At 37.7% G+C, this 22,210-nt stretch overlaps 1 protein-coding gene across 1 annotated transcript in view; it reads right to left on the reverse strand.

The window, feature by feature from the left end:
• atp11b (ATPase phospholipid transporting 11B (putative)) overlaps nucleotides 1-22,210 on the reverse strand; it is a 125,492-nt gene that overhangs the window by 56,476 nt on the left and 46,806 nt on the right. Inside the window, 11 exon segments of the mRNA XM_052018626.1 lie at nucleotides 3,007-3,160; nucleotides 4,473-4,676; nucleotides 7,980-8,113; nucleotides 8,115-8,162; nucleotides 13,662-13,765; nucleotides 14,207-14,280; nucleotides 15,283-15,351; nucleotides 18,989-19,161; nucleotides 21,450-21,577; nucleotides 21,580-21,598; nucleotides 22,006-22,203. Of these exon segments, the coding sequence (XP_051874586.1) occupies nucleotides 3,007-3,160; nucleotides 4,473-4,676; nucleotides 7,980-8,113; nucleotides 8,115-8,162; nucleotides 13,662-13,765; nucleotides 14,207-14,280; nucleotides 15,283-15,351; nucleotides 18,989-19,161; nucleotides 21,450-21,577; nucleotides 21,580-21,598; nucleotides 22,006-22,203 (1,305 nt within the window).

Here is a 22,210-nt window from a genome sequence, read left to right on the forward strand (position 1 = left end):
GGAAAATAATTTACACAATTTTATGCCTCCATACGCAAGAGCTGGTGTACAAAGAAATTCATAAATGAAAAATTTCACAGTGGATTAAAACATCTAATGTTAGATTGTAGTCATTTCGGATTCAATCCTCTCAAAGTGGATGCTTTAACTTGGGCTGATGCTTCAAAACAATGCTGATAGATGTTTTCATTTTTGGAGTTGCTGTCTTTCGGATGTGATGTTAAAATAGCAGCACACAACTTTTTCCTGGGAGGTCCACATTTATAATCCAACCCACTTTCAACTGCCATTCATCAGTAACGCATTTAACTATACATAACCAGGTACTGACATTTTCAGTCACACAGTTTAAATTGCTCTATTCAGAGCTTCCGAGCTTCTCTCCTCTATGCTATTTGCAGCTCCACTCATTACATTCCTTGTGCTCCTTTCTACCTTGCCATTTATCTCAGTATCTCTTGTGCTCTTCTTAAAAACGTCAGGGCCTTTTCTGGTGAGGTGCAGAAGGTGTCTTTTTGAATGGACTAGTCAACAGGATAGCGAAGAAGGTTGTTAAAGGTTACAGCAGGATATCGATCAGATGGAAGGTTGAGTGGAGCATTGGCAGATGGAATTTAATCCCGACAAATGCGAGGTGATATATTTTGGGAAGTCAAATAGTAATAGGATGTATCTACAAAATGTAGAGCTCTAAGGAATGTTGATGAACAGGGGCACTTTGGAATTCAAGTCCATAGTTCCCCAAAAGTGGCAACACAGGTAGATGGGGTGGTAAAGGCGGCATATGGTGTGCTTGCTTTCATAAGTCAGGGCAAAGAATACAAAAGTTGGGACATTATTTTGCAACTTTACAGTGCAAAATAAGTACAAAATGATGGTACTTGGAATATCTTGTGGGGTTTTGGTCTCCAAACTGCAGGAAAGATGTGGTTGCACTGGAGAGAGTGCAGAGGAGATTCACCAGGACGTGGCCTGGATTGGAGGACATTAGTTATAGGGAGATTGGATAGCTGGGTTTGTTTTCCCTGGAGTGAAGAGGCTGAAGGGTGACCTGAGGGAGTTACATAAAATTATAAGAGGCATAGATAGGGTAGATAGTCAGAATCTTTTTCTCACCGTAGGGATATCGAAAACAAGAGGACATAGGCTTAAGGTGAGCGGAAGGAGGTCTAAAAGGGGATTTTTTTTTGCAGAGAATGATTGACGTCTGGTATGCACTGCCAGAGGAGATGGTAGAGTCAGATACAATCACTATGTTTAAGAGACATTTAGAGAGGCATTTAAATAAGTAAGGCATAGAAGGGTAGGGACATAATGCAGGCAAATGGGATTAGTGCAGATGGGATAAAAGGTTGGTATTATTGTGGGCTGAAGTACCTGTTTCTGTGCTGTACAACTCTATGACTCTATAATCAAGAGTCACAAGTCCCTATTGAGTCAAGACAGATGAGGTGCTGGGTACCATAGTTTCAATGTCCTAGAGTATCCGCACTAGTATTAGGTATCTCATAGAACTCCAGTCAAAAAAAACTCTCATGTCAGAAGAGTAGCCAGGGCATCTATAAATGCAAGCAGGCAGTCAAACAGAACAGAATTGTATCTCACAGGGCCATGGTTATACCTTGCAGGAAAACTGGGTGGAACCTATCTTCAAGCTGTATGTTCTGCACTCCTACATGAGTAGGAAAAAGTGCAGGGCTTCCTGGCAAGTATTTATCTGTCAGCAATACCAAAACAAATTACTTGGTTGTCATCATATGGGAACTAAGTACGTGCAAATATTCTGCCATGTTTCCTTCATTACAGATTTGACTACACTTAAAGTACTTCCTTTGCTGCAAACTGCTTTGGGATGTCTGGAAAAAAATGCATGAGGCACCGTATAGATGCAACTCCATCTTTAAGGGATTGCAAGAACAGCTGTATGTACTGAAAACAAAAGGCGAGTTTAATCCACTTTGTATATTGTACCTGAACTCTTCATTATTTTGCCTGGGTATGACAAATCTGTTCAAAGGAGAAGGGACTATTACTGCAAAGGTTGAAAATGGCTCTGATGATGAGCAGTGTCAGAATTAGAAATTTTACATTTTCTGTAACTCTTGTGAAGATGCCATTAACAGTTAATCATCCAAATACCATAGAGACATATATACTATGCAGTTAAGCTCCTTAATGGCTACATTTCACCTTCTCTGAGAAATTCCCTTCATTCCACCAATTGCCCTCCCTTACTTTTTCTGCTACCTAAATTAAGTTGTTATGTTTCTTTCTCGATTCTGATGAAGGGACTCAAACTCAAAAACTGTGTCTCCTTCCTCCAACTTTAGACTGACCTTGGCTCAGGAGCCTCCTGGCCAGATCTCTTTGCATGATCTGTAGCAGGGCAAATTGGTGATGGCATTCAATGCAGTGAATAAGTTAAAAATCAGTATCCAGGTTTTTGTAAAAAATTTGCATACTGCTCTGACAATCATTTTGTGATATCAGAACAGAACTACATTGTTCCAAAGTATCATATGCCTCCATCCTGACTTTCTTAATTAAGCTACCTCCCCAAATTACAAATGTGGCCTGGGAGGGCTATATCTCATCTATACTTGACTGAAGCATAATTACAGTTCTCCACTAGTAGTTAACCAGTGGGGGATCTGCCATCAGGTGAAGGCTGATTTTGCTTCTCCCTGCCAGAGAGACCAACAGGAATTGTTACGCTGGCATCCCAGTTGAGATAAGGGACCAAACTGGACATTCTGATTCTGAACTGACCAAACACGTTTTCTTTACTAAACGATCAAGAAAGTAAAATTTTAGGTTTTATACTTCATTCCAGTAAATTAACATTTTCCATATCAAAATATAATGGAGGACAAGACAAAGTAACTAGTTCAGTCTCTTTTTAAAAAAAAATTTCCGATGCATTTGAATAACATTATGCAAACAATTATTAAATATCTTACAAGGTGAGAGTTTGAAACCAATTGCCTTCTTGAGCAGTCAACTTACTTTTGCTTTTTGTAGTGGTGCCATTCGACAACATAACACAGCACTGCAGCTTTTGCTAATTTCCATGAACAATTCTTCATGTCCTCTGAGCGCATGTGAAAGGCTGGTTCCATCTACAACTAAGCCATGCTGAATCACATGATCATGTTTTACTCTGCAATGATTAATCATTTGTTAAACTACAAGTTGCAGCTTTCTAAAGCTTGCTTCAGAAACTCTCTTGTACAGTTAAACTACGTATATAATCAGATACTGCAATGGCTGACCTGATACAAAGTGTTAAACACAAGATATTCAACTACATTTGTAACTTATACATTTCAGTGACAAAATGCAACCCTTCTAACTTATAGAATAAAAGCTTGCTTTATAAGGAATTAGATACACACAAATACGTTATCAGTCATGCTCTACCAGCTTTCATGGAAATGTTTATACCAGAGGGTAGCTAATATTCCAATAGTGTTAGAGAGAACTCTTTGACTGCATTAAACATAACAGCTTTAACCACCAATTGATATGCATACTGTGAGGATTTTGATAGCTAATTGGTTCAGAGTAAAAGTATGGACAATCAATTTATAATGAGCATTATATTTCCATCGTTACCTTCCCTTCCCATGCCTGCAATTTTCAGAAAACTTCAGTGAATCCAAGGTTGGCCTCTTCTGATCTACAGTCAGTTATTATGCACACACTGAAGAAAGACAGCTTTATCTCCCCACCACCTTTCTCACCACCGTCAGCTTGTAAGTGGCATTTTCTTTCAATTCAAGAGAGTAAAGCCATCATCTTCACCCCATGCTACAAGCCATGCATTGAAGACGCACTCCATTTCTAAGCTTTTTGCTCAGGTAGAACTGAACAATACAGAGTCTTTGTGTACTGTTTGACTATTTGCTTAGCCTTTCTTGCTGAATATCTTTAAACTTTCTCATTTCTACCTCCATTTCTGCCCTTATCTTGGCTTAGCTGCTGAAAAAAACCGTACTCATGTATTTAGCACACAGATTCAACTGTTTCAATATTTCCCCGATGTCCCATCTTCATTCTCAAAATGTTGCTAAAATATTCTGCATCCTATCCATACATTAAAAATTCTCATGCTTATATTTAAATCTCATCTCGCCCCTCCTCGTGTCAGGCCCTTCTCAAGTCCTACTTTTCTGGCCAAACTCTGGTCTCATACTTAACATCCTTTTTTGGCTTAATGATTTTGCCTGATTACTTCTGTGAACTGCCACAAGAGATTTTACTGTCAAAAGGTGCAATGTAAATGCAACTTGTTGTGGGATTAAAGAAACGGTGATGGAAGGTATACATTAAAGGCAAATGCAACTCTTAAGATATCAGTATCCAAGAATTGATAAGTGACTTTTCTAGAACTAATTCAGTGCACAAATCACAAAATGCACAATAGTTTAACCTACATACGACAGAAACTTGTCAAAAGAGAATCCGATTACCTGATACTAAGCCTACGAAGTTGCTCGGCACATTCACTGTCAGATTTCTGATTGGTAAGTTCCAAAATATTCATCGTCTTGTGAAAATGTCCACTGGATAAACACACACTAATTGCAGTTTCTTGTTTATCGCCCGTAAGAACCCACACTTTGATGCCTGCCAATTTAAGAGCTTCAATTGTCTCAGGTACTTTGTCTTGCAACCTGGAACAAGATCCAAACATATGGAAATACTTAACATCATGTAATGTCTCATTTTTACTATAGAAATGGCTATTCAGTGACATTAGCAAAATACACAGGGGGGTAGGGATGGGCTCAGAAACAAGTTCAGCTTGATATGCCTTGGTCAAATGCACTGCATGTAATTTCCTGGACTTGCATATGAAAAATAATTACTTGTCTGAGGTACTAAAACTCCATACTTCATTGGAAACATACCTATAATGAGTCCTCATCCTCAGGAGACAAAAGGAAAATGGGGGCAGGTGAAAACAGATAGAAGAAACAATAAAAGTTATGTTCAAATTACTGCTGCTTGGTGAATGATAAACACCCATCTATTGTCTACATTTTTAAATGAAAGCAAGCCATTTTGATGTCTTAGGAGCAACTCTTATCAGGTCATTACTGTTTTCATAAACACCTGAAATTTAATTTAAATTCCAGTAGGACTCACAAGTAATGTATTGCAGCACCACAGCTAGCTTTTGTCTTCACAAAGGAAAGGTGTACAAAGGTGACCTTGATAGACTAGGGGCATTCTGGTCCCAAAACACAACTCATTTGCATCCTTATAAATCTGTAGAAACTTTCCATTAGACAAAGAAAGTAAACCATAACTTCAGATCTTTATTACTTTAGGAATGGTGTGAAGATCCCAGAGAAGCTGCAGGCAAGATTTACCAGAATGGTTCCAGGGAAGAGGAATCTCAGCTATAAAATTACTGAGATCTGAGAGTACACTAGCTTTGGAGAGATAAATAAAGAGAAGCTACCTCCATTAAATAATTCAAAAAGCAAGGGATTACAGACTTAGCAATGAAAAAAATACAAGTGCAGAGAGTACTAGTGGTTGGTTGGTATACTGTCTGCAATAGTAGAAACTGAAACAATCAGGGCTTTCAAAAGAGAATTGAATAAACACAATGGAAAATAATTTGTAGGGCCCTGGGGCCAGGTGCGGGAAAATGTGTCTGTCTGGATCTCTCCACAAGGAGCCAGCAGAGACTTGATGTTTCATATGGTTTGTTTCTGTTGAAAGGTATCTAAATTCAAGTTTAGATATGCATAAAGAAGCATTTCATGGCAGAAACAAGTTATAAGGGAGTGCGATTGAGGTAACATATGTACTAATTTGGACAACAGATGATGGGTAATTAATTGGTATTCCGTATGAACAATATAAAGCACTTTGAGAACTCTACCTTTACACATCAATGAGTAACTCTATAATCAACATTTTTCATTTAAGAACCTTAATTTAAAAATTTAAGTGCTTACCCAATTACTTTTTGAAAACCCTCGAGATGAGAGCAATTCCTTTTTAAGATATTCAGTTCACACTGATGTGGATCTGAAGCCCATCATTAACTGACCAGAATTTTTACAATGGAACTGCTTCTGGTTTATTGAATGGGGCCACAAAATTGAAGTGTGTTAAAGATGCTAACTTCCAGAAATGCAATGTTTTTAAACAGCGGAGTTTGTGCTGTTAAGAAATATTGCATTAAAAAGGAGTCAAAACAGCAGCTCACAAAACAACCACTCACAAAACAGCTGACTTTGATTCAAATTGCTCAAATAATGTATTATTACAATGAGTTCAATAACTGTCACATACAACTAATGTCAATTCAAATAAAATATAACAGATTGCCTACAATAAAATGTCTTTATCTTTGCATGATTAAATTTCACTATCTGGACATAACCAAGAATTGCTGTTATCAAAGTTACCAGGAGCACAGTTACTTGAACTTAAAATTCTGGAGCTTGGGACCTTGTTCCTTACTTAAAGACCATAATGTCACTTTGAGTTAGGCCTTCACTCTTATATAGTCAAGGCAGCAATACAACCTGCGTGATCATTAATAGTACCAATATTTATAATAATAGCTATTAAAAGAAAGCTGGGCTGGTCAGGGGGACACTTTATATGTAGTGTCTAAAACTGAAAGAACAAAACAGTATGTGCTTATGTTAAACTATTTTCTTCAGATTAATCTTCTGCAGATTATAAAGTAGTTCTTCCAAGCTACACTAACCCACAGAGACTGTTATTTTTGGGCTATTTAACACTTTTCATGCTGTTCCAGGCATGGTAGTGAAGCGGTTAGCATAACGCTTTACAGTGCCAGCGACCTGGGCTCAATTCCAGCCAGTCTGTAAGGAGTGTGTACGTTCTCCCCGTGTCTGCGTGGGTTCCTCTGGGTGCTCCGGTTTCCTCCTACATTCCAAAGACGTATGGTTAGGAAGCTGTGGGCATGCTATGTTGGCACTGGAAGTGTGGCGACACTTGCGGGCTGCCCCCAGAACACTCCAAGCAAAAGATGCATTTCACTGTGTGTGTGTGACTAATAAAGATATCTTATCTCTTAAAAATAACCTTGAACTTAGGCAGGTGAGAGTCAAACCCACTCGGGCTCTCTTTTATCAACTCAAACTTGCCCCAGTATCTGTTAATGCTTATTCTAATTATAGTTTCAAAAGCTTCCCAATAACTAAGGTTAAGCTGACAGATCTACAGTTGCCTGCAAATGCCCTTACATCTCTTTTAGAAGGGTGTAATGTCTGCCGTTTTCCAGTTGTCAGGCACCACTCTTGAACGTAGGGAGGACTGGAAGATTATGGTAACCCTTTTGTAATCTTTACCCTCAGAATCTAAGATACATCGGATCTAGACCTCGTTTACTTTAAGCATAACAAGTCTTTCTAGTGCCTCCATCTGTTATCTCAACATCCCCTCTTGTTTTGTTGAAAAACGGTTTGTCAATACTTTAAGGACCTAGTTTTTCCAGTGATAACTCTGGTCACATAGTATGGGGAAGATCATCTCACAGAGCCCAGCTCTTAACAACCATTCCTGACTGTATATATGGTAACTGAATTTTTAAATATACAGAATCTATGTTGGGAGTTGATGATTAGCATGAAAATATGGCATTCATTTAATGTGTCAAATGCCGATTTATCTCCTTGCCTGAAAATTGTTCTTGTGTTCTTCATATTCAGATTTTGAGGCCGATAAAATGATTTTGAAAGTGTATAAACCCGAATTCAAAATATTTAAGTATTCAAGTACACAATTAACATAGTTTAAGTACTGACAACGCAGAAGAATGAAGAACATTTCAGAAACATCTCTAGTAATGTACAAAATCTTAATCTACAAAATTCATTCTAATCATATGATATTACTCAGAACACTACTAAATATTTGCATAATTAGCTTTATGGTGAAGGAAATATTCAAAGACTAACAAGAATGTCTGAGTATAAACATACTTGTCCTCTATTCCAGAAATTCCCAGCAGGTGGAGGTCTTTCTCAATAAAATTGAAAACATCTGCTACAACTTGCTCACGATGGTGCAGAGATGTCCTGGCTGCAAGTAGCCGAGATTCTATCTCTTCATACTCGTTGCTTGGATAGAAACTTGCAAGCTATACAGAGTGTTCGTAATCCTTTCTAGAAAAAAAAATACAAAACACAACTCACCATTTATGTAGCACTTTACACATTTTCAAGATGTCCAAAGCCTTGCAAACCAGGGTTTGAGAAAAGAAAAGCTCTTTGTTGTAAAGCAGGGAAACATAGCAAAAAATTGGGTACAACAGTATCGCAGCAACATGCTTGACCAAAAGCATTTGGGCAGCTTGGCTGAGACTGCAGGTTCTTTTTTCAAAGCATCACCTAGGCGTAGTGTATGCCCATTTGACCAGGTGGCATTGGCTCTGATACTCAGTACTGTCCAATAAATAATTTCAATGTCAGTTTCATTGATATCCTTAAGCCTCAGGAATGGGACTTGAACCCATGCCTTCTGACTTCCATCTGTATGTAAATAATCTAAGAGGAAGAGAAAGCCAAAAAAAAAACTGCCAATGGACTAATGTCAAGTTGTTTAATACCAGCAAGAATTAAAAAGAATCAGAGGAGAATTGAAAAATTAAGATCAGAGAATCTAAGAGGTATGTGAAAAGAGTAGCTGCAAAAATGTGAATTTAGCAGTATTTTGTAGGCATACAAGTAGTAAAAGAGTAGTATATAGAGGACTGAGGCTTATTTGTGCGATTTGCACATAGATCTTAAAGGCACTTAATGAGTATTTAGCATGTCTTTGAGGGAAGAAAGTACTTCCAAAGTAATAGTGAAGGAGAAGATGATTGAGGCTTTAGATACATTAAAAATTGATAGCATGGAGGTATTAGAAAAGTATAAGGTAAATCACCAGGTGGGATGTATCCTAAGATTTGGAGGGAAGTATGGGAGAAAAAAAAATGCAATGCACTGTTCATAATCTTTCAACTGGCCTTGGATACAGGATTGTTGCCAGAGGACTGGAGAATGACAAGTAACTCCCTTGTTCATAAAAGGACTACAGGCCTATCAGTTTAATCTTAGAGTGGGAAACCTTTAAGAAACATTGAACCAGGATAGGATTAAAAGTCACCTGGAGGAAAATGGAATAGGACAAAATAGCATGGATCAATTAAATAGCAAATTGTAATTTAATCAAATTGATAGAATTAATGAGGGTAATGCATTTAATGTAGTGTATATTGACTTTAGAAGGCATTTAATAAAGTGCTGCATAACAGGATTATCAAAATAAAATTGAAGCACATGGCATAATAGCATGGAAATAAATTTGGCTAAGTAACATACAGGAGAGGGTTATGCTGATTTTCTTTTTAAAGACTGGAGGGAGGTGAACAGCAGCATTCCACAGGGATCAGTGTCAGAGCCACTATTTTGTTTTGATGAAGTAATGACTTAGACTTGGAAGTATTTGAACGCATAATTTCTAAATGCGCAGTATTGTGAACTATGAGAGGATAGTGATAAATTGTAGCAGGATACAACAGATGGGATAGAATGGGCAAATATGTGGTGGACAAAGTTTACTGTGGAGAAATGTGAGATGTCACATTTTGGCAGGAGTACCAAAATGGGAGCAGAAATAGACCACCTGGCCCCGAGCCTACCTGCCATTCAATACGATCATTCCTGATATGCCTCAGGACTCAACTCCTCTTCGTGTCAGTTCCTCACCATGCTGATTTGCCCGATCTTTCTCAAATTAAACTACCTCCTCTTCAAATACCTCCAGTGATCTAGTCACCTAATCCTCTGGGTAGAGGATTTGAGAGATCCATCACCCTCTGCAAGAAGAAATTCCTACACACCTCAGTTTCAAATGACAGCCCCATTACCTTATAATTGCATCCACTTTTTCAAGATTCTCTCTCTAGGAGGAGAAGCAATGTAGGCATTAGAAAGGATTGAGAGGATGGTTCCTGGCATGAAAGACTACAGTTGCAAGGATAGGTTAGAGATGTTGGGGCTGAGCCTGGTTTCTTTGAAGAAGGCCAAGGGGAGATCATATATAAATATATAAAATGATGAGGTGCCAGGACAGAATGGATGGTGGGAAACTGTTCCTGTTGATGGAGGAGATGAGGAGTAGAGGTCACAGGTATAAAATAAAAGGAAGAGAGTTAAGAAGGGATGAGGAAAAGCTGAATTTATTTTAAAAATACAGTGTATACTTAGAATCTGGAATGCACTGCCTGCAGATGTGGGGGAGGTAGGTTCCATTGCGGTCTTCTGAAGTGAATTGGATAAACATATGGCAAGACGAAATTTGCAAGGTAAGGAGAAGAGACTGGGGGTGGAACAAGGAAGCTGCTTCTGGCAGAGAACTGGCATGGACATGACGGGCTGAACTGCCTCCTTCTGTAATGTAACCATTTAAATGAGTTAATGATTAAATTCTGGAGTTATAACTGTTTTAAAAACCCCATGGTTTGCTAGATTGGTTAAAATTTGCGTTTCTCAAAACTATTTCGTCCTTTTCATTACTTTTGGTATCTACTTCCTTTTTAGGATCCTTGAATATCAAATACCATTACCAAATAAAAGAAAAATGTAATGCTGATGACAGTGGATTGTTTGGTGCAGCAGGCCTTTACTCCTGGAGCCCAAGTTCAAATTAGGGCCAGACAAATTGAATGCATTCTTGTCTGAAGAATATTAACAATCTGATGTAAATGAATTTGGGTCATGTCCATCCGCTTTTGGAGGGCATGCACTAGTTGAACAAACTGTTGCTAATTTAAGCAATTAGCACATGCCAACTGGCACTAATTTTAAATCGCACTTGGAGGATACAGAAATCTGCACAATTAATGGCCATGCTATTAGAAGGGGTGAAATTGGAGCAAGGCAGAGGGATCTTAACTCTGTCTCTCAAGTTATTCCCAATTTGGGAGGACCTGTTAACAATGGATGTCCAAAATGAGTAAACCAAAATCATTCACTAATATGTCACACCACACATTGATTAGCACAATAACTAACTGCCAACCAAGCGTAATAATGTGATGGATCATTGCCTGTGGAAAATAAAGCAAAATCATTTTCCAGTGCAAGAAAAACTACGGCAATGAATAGATGCAGTATTTTCTGTTTTTATTCCCTAAAATTACAAACTTCCTAAGAATATATTTAAACTTTCCCAAGCTGCTCTAGTCCAGGAAATAATTTATCCACACAAATCAGGTGTTACTATTGGTCAGTGAGCAGAACAAAACTATACCAATCATTAACAAAATTACCAATGTCAACTATCTTCATGCACATCGCAAAACAACTGCAATAACCATTACCCGCCTGCTCATGTGCTCACCCACTCTGTAGCTCTTATACTAGTGAGAGAGAAAATATAGACCCCAGAAGATTATGGGTGGCTATTTTAGCTAACACAAGGGAGCTAGATCAAATTAAAACTGGAAAAGGGCAGATTTGGAGATAAGCCTCTGGTGGCATTAGGTGTCACTAAATTTGGGACATGTATGTGAACAGTGTAGTCCAGAATATGTTGGCCATTGGGGTTTTGCTGACAACATTCCACTAATGAAGCCTAATGAGGTCTAGAGGTGGACTGCAAATTGGTTGCAAGTCCCCAGCACAGGTGCTTCTTTTGTCGGGAGAAGTAGCTATGAGAGTGAAGGGTAAACATGAGGCAATTTATTTTAATTTGGTTTACTGAAATATTTAAGTGTTTGAATGTGCCTACAAATTTTCTTTAAATTCATAATTTAAAAAAAAGTAATCATTTCATCTACTTTTAATAGTTCCTGAATTTCAGGACTGTACAGAAGTATTTGTTGTTTGATAGCTGTTTAAGCTTTATGGCATTATCTAACAAGCGGTGGTTGTGATGTGTTCCGGCTTGTTCATACGATGGCACTATGCCGTGCACAGTTTTGCACAAGGAAGTACCTTGACATGTAGAAACTGAATAGCTTTAGGAGCAAATAAAAAGGTAGCAAGTGCAGGCAGTTCACCACTGGAATTAAATCTTGACCCTATAGGGTAAAATATACTGAAGAAAATAAAATAGAGAAGTGATTATTAACATTCATCTTGGTGCACCACTTGGAGGCTTATGCAGTTTAAACAAGCAGAGAAATGAATTCGACAATTTTGTAAAGGTGCCAAAAAATGAATATTTGGGCTGATATTTATTTTACTTCATTCTAAAGCACAAGGACATCTAGAAACAACAAGGAGGAAAACTGGTTCTTCTCTGAAAATGGATGTGGATTTTAATACACAGATAACCCATGCCCATTCATTGCATTGCACATAAACATGCTAAATTGGCATTACAGGAGCATTTAAAAAAAATTCTTGCATGCCCCAACACTCCCTTCACTGCCCAATGCTACATGCATTAATGTGTGCCTAATACTGCAAATGCTTAGCACTATTTTATGGCAACCTACTCTTCTTAAAGGTGAAATGAAGCTATGAAGGGTGGCAGTTTTCTCAGAAGTTATTTGGTCTGTGATACTTTGAGCAATAGCTGAATATGAGAGAATGAGCAACAAGTTTTTCCACTCCTAGTTGAAGAGTTGCAGTGCTGCTTCAGGTTAAATATTGATGCAGAAATTTAACAATCTGACAAATTGTCATCTTCAAATGCCATGTTACCAACTGACTACTAACTTTACCCACTGCTCAAACTATTACATCTGAATCACCTACCTAACAATTTGAATTAATTAGCACTCAACCTTTTAATGCACATGCTTTATATCATCCTCGCACGTGCAGGACCATTACAAGCCTCAGACTCTCAACTCAGGGCTCTACAACCATGAAAGCTACATTATTCAAATAACACAACAGTCACTTAACATTTCACTGTAACTGAAGTGCAGAAGAGAAGGAATCAGGAAGGGACCAGAGAACAAGCACATTTCATGCTTTAACCTCCTTGGGGAAGACAGCAGTAAGCATAACTAATCCATACTCACCCATCCAACTACTTCCTCATGTCGCAAACTCTGACTCTGAAGTTGCAAATGTTTAAGTACACACTATTTTTCTCCTCTCCCCTCAGCATATCTCAAACCTTGCTCCATTTTTCTTCAGATAACCAAGAATGGGAACTTTCATGAAGGAAGAGAAGACCGTGAAGATGAAGAGAGACAGTCACGTTGCCTTGCACATGCAGCCATCAACTCAGACACAGACTCTGATTGTGGGTGCACCTGGATTTGGTTATACACTGGGCAGAAATGTGCAGGGGCAAGGATTGTGGTTGGGTCAAAGAGTTGGGAGAAAACAGTGGATGCCATCTTGTCAGAGTGCATGATATTGTTTATATTCCATCAGCAGCCTGGTAGGAGCCAAATACACAAGAAGTTAAGAGGCAAAGGGAAATTGATAACCACAGTGGTTGCAGTTGTGCAGTTAGCATCTGGCAGATATCTGTCTCCTCTGCATGCTATCAATGGTCATTAATTCCACACATAACCTTTTACTAAGATTGTTTCCAGAATGCAAATTGCAGCTTCCATTTGAGTATTAGGAGGTTGCTTAAATGCCTGATAAATAGGAGCTGTACAGCCTAATTTCTCAATCTATAATTCCACAAAAAGATGCAAAACTTACCATAGCAAGTTCATCCACATGTGCACTCATTACAGATACTGCCCCTGTTCTTGCCAATGGAAGGACGGAGGATTCTGCCCCTTTAGTGAACATTACCAATTTTCCTGAAACAAAGTAGATGTTGTCACCTCTCAATAGAAGAAATATTTCCAGGTAAATCTATTGAATGTCTACACTTATTCATTAACATGATATTGTGTGTATGCAAATCTCATAAAAGGTTTACAAAATAAAGAGAGAGACTGGAAAAATCATGCTTTTAAAACATATGATCAGACCGACTGCCTAACTAGAAATTAAATAAAATTTAACCAGAGGACTCAATGCCAGTAAGCGTTGTCATCTCTTAACAGCGGTTGGTAATGAAGGTCCTTTGATCTGAAATGTTAGCCGTTTCTCTCCTCACAGAGGCAGCCTGATCTACTGAGTATTTCCATAATAATTAAATATTCAAGCTTTTGCTTGCATTCACACATTTTGTGTGTATTAAAAAGATGCATCTTGGTGTTCTCAAATTTATCAGTTAGAATGTAACACCAATGTACCTTCTGGTGTTTCAACAATCACACTCATTCGCCTGCGATCTGCATCAAACTCTAAAACATCAAGAAGTTTGTATCTGCAAAAAGGGAGAAAGCAAAAAAAAAGTAATAGGGAATTAAGCAATTTTTAAACTGCCAGCTATATATCTGAAGCTTGTGCTTTCAGTTATCATTTCTGCTTTTATCTCATGTTAATCCAGTGGCATTTGTATTTCAATAAACTAATGAATGAAATAACTTTTCACTGAGACGGCAGCAGTATCATTAAAAGTCCAACTACACTGAGGGTCTCAATACTGATAAGGATGTTGTGGTTGATAATAGAGTAATTATAGAAAATATTCATTCCGTGTAGCATCAACGCAAGTGGAAGCTTGGTGCCAATACTGCAGTGTTAAAATCAGATTTCTGAATGATCCATGAACACTACCTCATTATTCCTTTTTTTCTTGCACTATTTATTTTTGTAATTTACAGATTTTTATGTTTTAACATTGTACTGCTGCTGCAAAACAATAAATTTCATGTCATATGTCAGTGATAATAAATCTGATTCTTTATGTTTAAATATATTAACATAGCAATCTAGGGTTGGCGAAACTGAGTTCTTGTAGTGAGAAATCCAATGCCATTCAGAACAGTTTCAGGAGTGTTCCAATTGGCCTTGGACTTGTGATATATCTTATGATAGTAAGATAAGCTGGAGGCCTGCTTGATTGCAATCCAGTCAGTTTTGGGGGTAAAATGCATGTTTGTATGCAGATAGTGGAGAGATATAGAATTGGGAACTGGAATGCCTCCAAACAACCATCTGACAACAATTATCGATGCAGTGCATTACCACATGAAGATGTGATACCAGTGGAATTGTACATTCAGGAAATAAGGGGGAAAAAATGTAAACGTCGACTGTTTATTTCCCTCCGTTGATGCTGCCTGACCTGCTGAGTTCCTCCAGCATTTTGTGTGTATTGAAACAGAAAGAAAAATTCATTTCTGGATTTGAAAAACCTGGATTTAAAATTTCTTACTACAATGTTAAACAGCACATTAAGGCTATCTATAGAGTTTTGTGTTACCTTTCAATCTTTCCAAATGTGTTAAGTATTACACTATTGTCATCAGATCCAGCAAATGCAACTCCAATCCTGCATGAAGGAAAAGTAAACATCTTATAAAACTCTCAATAGACAATTCATTTAACTGAAAATAGTACAGGAGTCTAAGAAGCACCATTAGACGCACATGTTAATAGCATTGCAATCACATTGGCCTCACAGCTCAGCAAGCTATACTTCCTAAAAACCGTGAAAACCCATCAAATCACCCAAATGAAGGGAGTTTATGATATATAAATATGTAAAATGACATGGTTTTCTTCAGAAAATAGGAACAAATACAATACTGCTGTAGTAATATTAAGTTTTTTCTAATATTTAAGAAACTTATTTTCCAACTGGTTTGATGTATCACTGATTGTAGTATTGAATACAAATAAAAATGAAGTCACAGATTTGATATCCATCTGTGTCGCATTAATTTCTCAATAATTTTAGTGGTATATACACTACAATTTGCCCCAAAGTTGAGACTAGAAGTAAATAAATCAGCCATTACCATTTGATACATAGAATTAGAATTTGGTGATCACTTGGTGGAAAGTGCAAGAGACTTGGCACTGGGTGAAACCGGTATTTGGTTCCAAAATATTACCACCTCAATCAGTTACCCTCCAATTCTCACTGGATATATCAAAAATGATCACGTCTAAGAGATTGTATAAACTACCAGCACCTGTGTAATAATATTTCTGAATGAGTTATTGCTGTTGAGTAAAAACAAAAGTGAAAGATAAAAGGGGGGAAAAAAATTGCAAATGTTGGAGCAAAAAAAAATCCAATTACACAGAAATATCTCCCCAAAAACTAGGATTTCAACACTACCTGTCTATTTTAGATTTGCTAAGTTGCCATGTAGAGCGAAAGAAAACTGAGCACCTAAGAACTCATGCAGCTTAAGATAAACAAAATGAATTTTATAAAAGGCAACAACAAAAGCATCAGCTTTATTTGGCAATAACATAATATTTAAGAGATTGCTGTTTTTATTTTGCAGAATTTAGTGAGCTAGATTACAGTTGAGTTTTGCATTTGGACTTCAATGCAGAAGTCAAGTACGTCAGGTCTTCCATTATATTTAAAGTGCCAATATCAAGCTTCTGATTTTGCTTTGAGCTGTCTGTAATTTGATACAAGCTGTTTGTATCTCCAGTGTTATACAAACATATGAATTAGGAGCAGTAGGCCACTGTTGGATTCAACTGTTTTAAATAGTTTTTTTAAACATATATAGCGTACCTTGTATACCTCAAGTGGCTGTACAAGGTGTAACCGCTTCTTAGCTTATTGGTTTGTTCATCAGGTGAATACGTGTTTTCTCATTGGTTGATTTTGCCACAGGTATCTAATAGGTTTTCTGATTGGACTATTGTTACTCAAGTAGAACTTCTTATCTCAGGTATAAAAGGGTGTCATTTTTTTGTTAATCACTCTCTTGCTCTCTTCCCCCTCCCTCATTTTAGTTCCTTTGTCTCCACTCATCTCCTGGTAGTAAAGCTAGTGCCATGTGCTCTGTGACTGTGTCTTTGTTTTCCAATAAAACTTTGTGAAGCACTTGGACTCCTGAAAGAACCAGCGGATTCGAAAATAACTGGATCCGACAATACTCAGCTCATCAAGTCAACTCCACCCTGTCATGGTTGATCTAATTGCAAGGCCAACTTCATGATCTTGTTTATCCAGTAACTTCTCAACCTTGCTTAACATTATCTAAGCTACCTCCGCCTCAAAAAGTGCAAGATTTCTCTTCTTCAAAAGCTGAAGGAACTGGAGTTCCAAAGATTCATGACCTGAGAAAGAATTTCACTTCACCTGTGCCTTAAATGGGGAACCCCTTATTTTTAAAAACAGCAAATCTTTGTTCCAGATTCTTGCTCAAAATGAAACATCTTCTGAGCATCCACCCTTCCAAGACTCCTCAGGGTCATTTTTATTTTAATTAAGATCTCCTTAATCTTGCATTTTGGGGTGGATTCCCCAGATTGTGCTGCGAGATATTAGTGCACAACCAATTTGAAGAAAAATGGAGAGAGCTGCAACAACCATTCTATGTGGCCTTTTTTTTGATCTCACTAAAGCCTTTGACAAAGACCATCAACAGGGGAGTAAATAATGGAGTATCTTTCTCAGATTTGGCTGCGTTCAGAAAATTGTTGCCATTCTACATCTGTTTATGCAATGACATGCAAGCCTAACCAACAGGTTCACCGCTACTGAAGATTGTGGTCAAGCGAGGTTAAGCCATCGCGCCAACCCTCTTCTTGATCTGGCTTGCAGCAAATGCACCTCAACTCTGACAAAGATTCCTGCTGGAGTGGAATTAATCTACAGGTTGAACCTGTTCAAGCTTTGACATGCACACTACAGAACCAAAATCATCCCAAAGAAGTGCAAGCAATCCATCTCGAGGGACTGGCTATAATCTGGAGTGGACCCATAGTTTGTGCAGTAAACGACCTGTGGCCTGAAAATCATATAATTACTTTCATTTCCAACTTTCAAATACTTACAATGCAAGAACTTATCCCAGCAAACAGAAAAGAAAATAGCTGAAAACTGAAAGAGTAACCAGAAAATAAAATAGCAGCTGCTTCACTATTGTGTGATCTATCTGTAAGAGGAGAGTGGGGGTGCTGGCAGCTGTTGGCTGCAGAAGGAGAACTCACCCCTAGGGAAATTAGAAGCAGTATCACAAAACAGATCCTCATCTTGTTGCATGGAAAATTTACATGAAAGCAAAATGCACTATGGCTCCAAATTAAAAATTTGTACAATCTAACATAGTTGACAGCATTTCAGTAAATACTTCACTTTCTGCCTGTTCAATTTTAAAACACACCCGAATCTTGTGCAAAGCAATAAAGAATAGAGAAAGGGAAGAGAGCAGAAGGATTGGGTGGGGTGGGGGCACTTTCATTTCACAAGAAGCAGTTTGCAATCTTGTCAAATAAGATTCCGTACTGAAAATGACCAAACCTCAAACTCAAGCTATTTGGGAATCAGCACTGGACGAATTTTAAGATATCCCTAGCCTTGCAGTCACTTGATGAATCATAGAAATTTTACTCAGAGTTAGCAACAAGCATTTAAACACAAGATTAGAACATCTTAAGATTAATGACTGCACTTTATGACCACATTCAGCAATACTGGCAGTGAGCTCAAATATATTAGCATATTTTTCTGAATGCATATCTTGCATGCTTGAAATTAACCACTTATAGAGGAAGTAGTAGTAATATACTGCAACGAGCACAAGTGGAATCACTTAGATGAGTCATACTTCGCAGAGACCTGAAACTAAGTATGTGATAATCCATTAGCATTACACCCTGGATATCATTGACACTGTATATGCAAAAGTTAGTGGACGAAGCAATACATTTACAGGATGCCAAACTTCTGGTTATCAGTTCATCATGCAGGAGCATCTTCATTTACTGTCACAACGAGACAAAGGTCCAATAACTAGAAGTGAGGACCCCTACTCTCATATTTTACACAATGACAGCATAATCAGTAAGGTAGAGATCTGATGTGATTATTTATCACCATATATTGCTCAAAATATTGAGATCGGATTCAACAAAATAAGTTCTGAAGCAAAGGAAGAATACCATAAATTGATAGGTTCAGTAGATATGTGCAAGGAAAAAAAACAGCTTACCTTCTGGCAGCTTCTACCAAAGCCTTCTCATCTGGTGAGGCAGCATAGTATTGTACTTTGGATAAATCAGCAACGACGTGCCTCAAAGTAGATCGGTGGATTGCTTCCAAATCACTAATATGCACTGTGTGGCACAGGGATATTGCCTTCAAGAACATCACCTCTTCATCAGTCTAGGAAATGAAGCATGAAAACAATCAGAAAACAATTGATATTAATTCAAACAGACACTTCAGGGTATAAAGTCTTCAAGCACTGACAATTACTGGATTGCTTCATTTTTGCCTAACCAAAGCTTATTAGCCAATTTATATCAGTATCAGGAACAAAGAAATAGCTAATGCAAATCATTCTAGTTTTGATCTCTGCTCAAATTAAAGTTAATCTCAATCTGTTCTGCTATAATTACCTGAAGGACAGATTAGGAAAGGACAATATTGAGACAACTTCTACTCCTGATCATCAACCAGCAACAGTCAAAATTGCAGCAACTCTGCATTTGTCAGTTCTGAGCAAAGACATTAGATTCTGTCTTAACTAAATGGGCTGCCAGAAATTACTGTCTGGGTTTATGCAGGAAGAATAGGCATTTGGGTGAAGAATGCCCTGCATTATTATAACTGTAATCCAATACATAATGGGGGAAGAGGCAAATACCAGAAAGTGAAAAAAAAATTTACAGGCAATAAAGCAATAAAACAGGATTTTATTTTTGAGTGAAACAAATTGAAATTTTAATGACAGCATAACTATGATCATTCAGTTAGCATGTTAAGCCCCTCAATTTCCAATACGCGGGTCAAAGAAATAAGAGATATTGTTTCATTTTATATTTGGTATCATTCAGTGGGGATGGAGGCTTTTTAAACATACTTACCATTAGCATTAGCCCCTCATATCCTTATTCTATGTTAATTGAGTTTGCCTAGGACGATTTGAGTGTGTGAAACTACAGACTGTGTAAGTAGCAGTCTTAGCTGTATGCTCGGCATTACTAAATTACTGCAAGTATGACTTAGCTACAAAGCATAATGGGATGCTTGACCAAAGAAACAGGTTCAATACTGGCTGTTTAAAATGCCAACATTCATTGCGTTAAAATCTTGAGAACCAGGACTACAGATGAAATAGGGGTGAAAGGAATAATACCTTAATTAGGAAAGAAGGGTACAGAGAGACTAAATGAATGGGAATCATAGGTCACAGGTTGTCTAAGTTTAGAGGCCTGGTGGTGTTAATTAAGGCAGAGTTGAAAAACCATATCAGTTTCAGTCAAGCATTTCAGTCAAACAATTTGAGAGATTCACCTTGAATTCTTGTGTTGAACAAATAAAGAATTGTTCTATGTACCTTCACGCTATCTATACAAGACCTTAAACTGAAGGGCTGTCGAGGTTCAAGCAGGTGAGTCACCACCATCTTCGTGAGGCAATTAAAGTTAGGCAATAAATGCTGGTCTTGCCAATGATGCCCACATTCCAAAACAACAAATCAAAAAAATTCACTTCAACATGGACCAGTTGGGCTGAAGGGCCTGTTTTCGTGCTATTTAACCATGACTTCAGTCAAACATTAATTCCATCATGCCTTGTGGTTAATTGGAAAAGATTAGGGCCTAGAAAGATGGTACTTCATTCCCCTGTTTAGCACAACTGACGATATTTATTGCATTTTCTGCAAACTAAAACCAGATTCAAACCAAATCCTTGTCGATAATAATCTACAACACAAAAAACAATGACAAATGGCTTTTGCATAGGATAACCAAGATTGGGCTTTGCAGAACATTGAGCCTGCAAGCATAATCAGGTTTCGGGGTCCTATAAGGAAGTATACTGCCCTCTGATGTGCCTCCTGGCAGGCAAATTCTTGCCTCCTTTCTGACCTCTCCATATTTGACCCTCTGGCAAGTTTCCAATGATGCTCAAGTTAATGGAAGAGCATTTATTCTTTTGATTAGGCACCCAATGCTCTTCTGAATTAAACACCATTTTCAACAATCATTGATGATTCTGCTATTTCTACTGACACCTCTTTTGACCCATTAATTGTCTCTTTACTTGCCATATTATTTTTGCTTTTGTTAGTTAACTTTTCTTGCCTTCCACTTCAGATCTCGATTCTCGTTTTCCCCCACCTATCATCCTCTCTGCCATCTTTCTGTATATGTGAAAATTTATTAACTTTTTTCCAGTATGCATGAAAGGTCAATCTGGAACATTAACTCTTCCTTTCTTATTGATGCTGTTGATCTGCTTAGCTTTTCCAGCATTTTGGATTTTATTTCATAGTTGCATTTGTTGAGGTGAGAAAAGAGTTATAAATGGACAAGGGCCTATCTAATGCAAGATGATTTTATACTGATACTACATTCAAAAATTCACGCAAGCATTTGTCACCTTGAGAAGCACCAAAATATAACTGAAAGTGAAAAATAGTGTTGAAATAACTTATAACTTACAAAAGTTTGTCTGCTAATCTCTCCAGTCACTCCTTCAGGGACCAAACTGCCATTGATATATTTGTACTTAATGCCATTTATGGAGCATTCCCTGAATTTCATTTCATTTTCAGTCAGTGTTCCAGTTTGTCTGTTAATACATACTCCACCTAAATAAAGGATTAAATCATCATTGTGCATATTTCCTGTAAATCAGTACTTTTTTTATTTAAAACACAATGCAAGACCGGAAAGACAGTTTCCAAGAACTTCCCCATCTTAACCCGACCACAAGTAGTTTCAGCTGCCTTGGATCGGGAGGGGTGGTGGGTGAGAACAGAAAATAGTTGCAGGAGTTTAATAAGTAATTCAGTTAAAGGGTATTTCCAAACTATAGAACTATATGCAACTGTTCTTTTCAGTTAAATTCAACCAAAAAATCCATTGCATTAATACTTGCAATGTAAATGCCCATCAGACATAAATCACAAATACGTTTGTAAAGTGATCAAAGCATTCTACAAGATTCATCAAACACAATGCTCAAAGACTGTGTGCTAAGAATGGAAATTCTCACCTGTCCAAGTTCTTCATTAAGGTCAGAGGTGTTAACCTGTGCCCGTTGACTTGAACCTTCATGGTATAAATCAAGATCCCACACAATGAAAAAGGATCCCAAGAATTTTTGCATCTCAACGGTAACATAAAGTGAGATTGGAATGATGTAATTGTATAGCACCATGAAAGCCAAGAAATCAGATATACCTGTCAAAATCTAAAAA

The sequence above is a fragment of the Pristis pectinata genome, chromosome 6 (assembly GCF_009764475.1).
Source record: "Pristis pectinata isolate sPriPec2 chromosome 6, sPriPec2.1.pri, whole genome shotgun sequence".
NCBI classification, from domain to species: Eukaryota; Metazoa; Chordata; class Chondrichthyes; order Rhinopristiformes; family Pristidae; genus Pristis; species Pristis pectinata.